General features: G+C 38.3%; 1 protein-coding gene across 1 annotated transcript in view; it reads left to right on the top strand.

Moving 5' to 3' along the window:
- Positions 1 to 4,229: 4,229 nt before the first annotated feature.
- Positions 4,230 to 4,824, top strand: part of Pth (parathyroid hormone) — a 2,958-nt gene continuing 2,363 nt past the window's right edge. Inside the window, exon 1 of the mRNA XM_031384581.1 lies at positions 4,230 to 4,304. Coding sequence (XP_031240441.1) covers positions 4,230 to 4,304 — 75 coding nt within the window. The remainder of the gene's footprint in view (positions 4,305 to 4,824) is intronic.

Here is a 4,824-nt window from a genome sequence, read left to right as displayed (position 1 = left end):
TTGTTTGTTTTTAAGATGAATCTCTCACTGTCCAGGGTCTGCTGATTAGGCCAGACTGGCTGGCCAGTGAGTGTGATCCATGTGTCTCCACCTCACCAGGGCTGCAATTATAAGCCATTATCTGGTTTTTAAATATATCCTTACAGGGTTCTAGGACTTGACTTCAGGTCCTTATACTTGAGTGGTAAGCACTTTACTGATTAAGCATCTCTGTGGTCCCCAGGTCCACCATACATTTTTAAGTGCTAGTTATACCCCAAAGTACTCGCACATATGACTCGTATTTGAAAGTTCATAACTCAAAGCAGGAAAAAGAGCATTCTACTTGGAGATGTGGTATTTGAAATACTAAAAAGCTATAATGGTATACATTTAAAGAAAAAAACACAACCGGTTGAAAATAAAATTCAGGAAAAACATGAGCAAGTAGATATCTTCTATATCATTCCTGGCTGATATTAAATGTTCAACAAGTCTCTACCTAACCTGAAAACACTTAAATTTCACTGTTGACAATCTTGAGCCAAGTCTGTTTTTCCAGTGTTTCAAGCACATGAACGAAAGAAGCAGAATCTACAACCCATTAACTCCAGTGAGTGAACAGTAGGAAAAACTACCTTTCTCAACATGGATATCCCTGAAGGCGAAAGAACACAACACAGGGTCCTTTATTTTTCCCTAAAGGTAAGGACTACACTAGGCCGGGTAAACTTGACTTTAGAGAATTTTTTTTTTTAAAAGCCAAGGTTTTCAAAGCAAAAAAACCCATTATACTCAGCTTTTTTTCTGCTACCATGCTGCTAGCTTCCTGTACCCACATAGCCCTTAGCCTTCGAATCCCTCAATGATGTCCTTCTCCCTTCTCCCTGAGATCCCACAGCCTGATGAGTTAGATAAACTGTGTGTCGAATCTTGGCAGCCATCTCTCTTATTTGTAAGAAGATCAAGTCATCCTTTGAAAAACATCTGAAGGTCAAAAATACTGCGGTGCTCACAAGTTTGCAGAGTAGAGAACACTGGATGACAAAACCCAGCACACGCAGTACCCAGCAAACTTCCGTAGAGCCACCGTCGTTTCCTTTCTCTGTCTACTACCATCTGCTCAGTCTTCATCCCCATGGCTTCCATGCCTCTCTCCGCACATGGTATTCTATCCTTTCTTGGTTTGTCTGATGGGAAAATCCATCATCACCCTGGAAGATTCTACTATGTAAAACAGCCTCCAGAAGTTAGTCACCCTCATCTTGGAGCTTTAAGCCTTGTTCTTGTCTCTAGGGAAACACCTGTCACATTATATCATAAGTATATGGTGAATTAAGGGCTACTGCCTTAATCATCTTTTGATTAAGCATAGCCCCTGCAAAGGAATATATATTCAATGCATTTTGAATGAGAGTCACTGTAAATTGCCTTGTGTTTCTGTAAAAATAGCTTAATAATGTCATTGCTTTTAGTATGACTTTTTTTTCTATAAATAAGTTAGACAGCAGAAAGACTAAGAGCATGATATCCCAGTTACCACAATTTTACCCAAAGAACTTGAGAAAAAAATCTTAAAATCAAAATATTACTTAAGCATGGCTTTAGTGACAAAAGTGTTTCCTTAAGTATGTGCCTTTTAAGTTCTCCTTTCTGTTACCAGAGAATAACAGAAAAATTAGTGTGTACATTTTGTGTCAAAGGAGCTTTTGTTTGCAGAACTTGGGGAGGGTAAATCGAGGAGCCTCATGCATGGGAGCCCCAGGGCGGCCATTTTAAAAAGAGTAGAGGTTGCCATGGAAAAACTTGCCTAGTACCACTGTGATTTTGGCTTGATCTCCAGCACAACAAAACAAAACAAACAAACTAACTAAACTAAAAGAATTTATAGTTGATAACCTCTTGGTTATCGAAAGCCATTCTTTACTGTGTATGAATCCCTATACAATGCCTGATAAATACTCAACTAGCTTTCAATGGAAACATCCATCGCTGGGAACCACATTACTCAAGAAGATTCCCCATTCTAACAATTATGATGTCCAAATTGAACTCAAATCATTAGCCATTAACAAAGTTTGTCCATCTTTCTTAACTTTATTTATTTATCTACAAATGTATTTATTTATTTATATTTGGGGTAGGGGTTCAACAAGGGTTTCTCTAGCAGCTCTGGCTGTCCTGGAACTCCCTTTTAGACCAGACTGGCCTCAAACTCACAGAGACCCACCTGCCTCCCAAGTGCTGGGATTAAATGTGTGAGCTACCATATATGGTTCCTAATTTCTTTTAAATTTCAGTCTTTGCTTCTTTTTTTTTTCTCCTACCCCTCAAGACAGTGTTTCTCTGTATACCCCTGACTGTCTTGGAACTCACTCTGCAGATCAGACTGGCCCTAAACTCAGAAATTCACCAGTCTTTGTTTCTTAAACCCCAGGGCTTAGATTCCTTCCTTATAGAACTCTCTATATAAAGAACAATATACAGCTATATAATCATCCCAAGGCTTTTCCAATTTTACTCAACTACTTTTTACATTGTTCAACTTTTCCATCAAACTAAATTGTGCCCTCAGAATACATTCCAATTTGTCTCTAATACATCAAAAGTGAAGCCTGAAACATACTCCAAGGATTTGTAGAAAATTTTCTAGAACAGCACTAACATATGTTTAACATACCTCTTATCCATTAATCCATACTGTTCAAACTCATGCTGAGTACATTCATACTTAGCAGCCAAAGGATAGATGTAGCCTGGGTGTGAGGAGAGATAAGAGAACTGATCTAATTCCAAGAATGGCTGAGAGACAAGCTGCCTGAATAAGCCTTGCTATATCAAGGACACTGAAGGGGTCTGGTCAGCCAAAGAGCAACATTTGACATGAGGCAAGTGGCAGAATCTTGCACCTATTAGGTTTTGGAGCAGGATCTCAATCATCATTGCAGAACATGAGACTCAGGACTGAATCCTCAGGAAGAGAGTTTGTAAAGCGTGAGGCAAACTCAAGTAAAGAGGATTAAGGTGGAAAAGACTACATTTTAAGAGAAAACTGAGGTAATAAGAATTAAAGAAGACTAGAGGGAATCATAAAGTCATTCAGCTACCTAATTTCCACATTTATAAGCATAAGATGCTTGTGTAAAAATAGGGATAAACACATCTTCTGAAGAATTACTGTAATACTTATGAGGATAATGTGTGCAAATCAAGAAATGTACTTAGCATTTATTAAATGCTATTACAATACCTCGAAAACCTAAGTTCAATGAATTTAAAAATAATTTCTGTTTGGATACTGTCAAAATCATGTATCAAATCACTCTGAATATTTTCTTATATCCATTGTTTTCCTTTGTGTGCACATGCGTGTGTGTGTGTATGTGTGTGTGTGTGTGTACGTGTGTGTGTGCGTGTGTGTGTGTGTGTGTGTGTGTGTGTGTGTGTGTGTGTGTATGAGGAGGCAGAGGCCAACGTTAGGTATCTTCCTCTAATTTTGCTCTCTTCCTTGTTTTTGAATATGGTACCTCACTGAACCTGATGCTTGTTGTTTGCTAACTGGCTAGCCAACCCTGGGGATTTGCCTGTATCCACTTCCCCTCCCAAGCACTGATTTTATAAGTGCTCCCCACCATGTTTGGCTTGTAGATGGGTTCTAGGAACTGAACTCAGGTCCTCACATTTGCAGTTTACTGGCTGAGCTCCCCATCCATCCAGCTCCCCAGCTTTATACACATTAAACATATATAAAATATATTTTAGAAAGCTGATCAAAGGTGATATGAGTTGGTTGGAAATGGCTTGTAAGAAAAAGCATAGCTACATGATTTCTTAAGAACACAGTATATTTATTTATAATGTGGCTATGACAAATAGCAAATATACTTCAGGCTTTAATTTTAAATACTAAATTAGCTTTATCTTAAATATTTAGAATCAAAACTTTGTTAAGTGGCAAGGCCCAGTAGCAAATGTCTTTAACCCACACACACATGAAGCAGAGTCAGGTGGATCTCTTGAGTTTTAGGCCAGCCTAGTCTACATATTAAGTTCCAGACCAGCCAGAGTTACATAGTGAGACTTTGTCTCAAAGATATTTTAAATATAAACAGTGTCATCAATTATGTCAGAATTTTCTAGATGGATACATAGTATTTGCTGCAACTTCTTTTGCCTGTTCTTTACCAGCACCTTGCTCATTTTCATCTATTATCTAGTTATCTGAAACTTAGGGGAGTGGGCACCACCCAATGAGGGTATGTGGCTGCTCTGACCCTATGATTGAGAGCCAGAGAACCAGGAGTGACATCATCCTTAACAATAAAATACTCCTCTTGGTGAGCAAAAGGCCTGCATATGAGACTCAGACTTGAAGAAGTGCAGTCCAGTTCATCAGCTGTCTGGTTTACTCCAGCTTTCTACAGCATCAGTTGGTGCACTCCTGAAGGATCCTCTCTGAGAGCAATTGTATGGTAAGGAATCTCTCCATTGCTCTTTTTAAATTGTGAGATTTAGAAAATTGTGCTAGTTTTTAATACATACCATTTTCTACCAATATCATGCCATATTTTAAAAATTGAAAATGTTAAAGGAAGGTGAATTGTGCTAAATAGAAAAATGTAGCAATAAAATGAATTTATGGTAAGAAAATCATGGAGTAACTATTTTTATGGTTAAAGCTTCTCTGGATACCTTATTTCTTTTTAACACTACCTGAAAGTACAGAGACTCAGTGAACATTGACATGATTGGTTTTATTGATCTCCTTATCAGAAATTTGGAATAAGCCGGGCAGTGGTGACGCACACCTTTAATCACAGCACTTGGGAGGCAGAGGCAGATGGA

This window comes from Mastomys coucha, unplaced genomic scaffold, assembly GCF_008632895.1.
Source record: "Mastomys coucha isolate ucsf_1 unplaced genomic scaffold, UCSF_Mcou_1 pScaffold21, whole genome shotgun sequence".
Lineage (NCBI taxonomy): Eukaryota > Metazoa > Chordata > Mammalia > Rodentia > Muridae > Mastomys > Mastomys coucha.
Note: the sequence above shows the minus strand (reverse complement) of the source record. Positions and strands in the feature narration are given on the sequence as shown.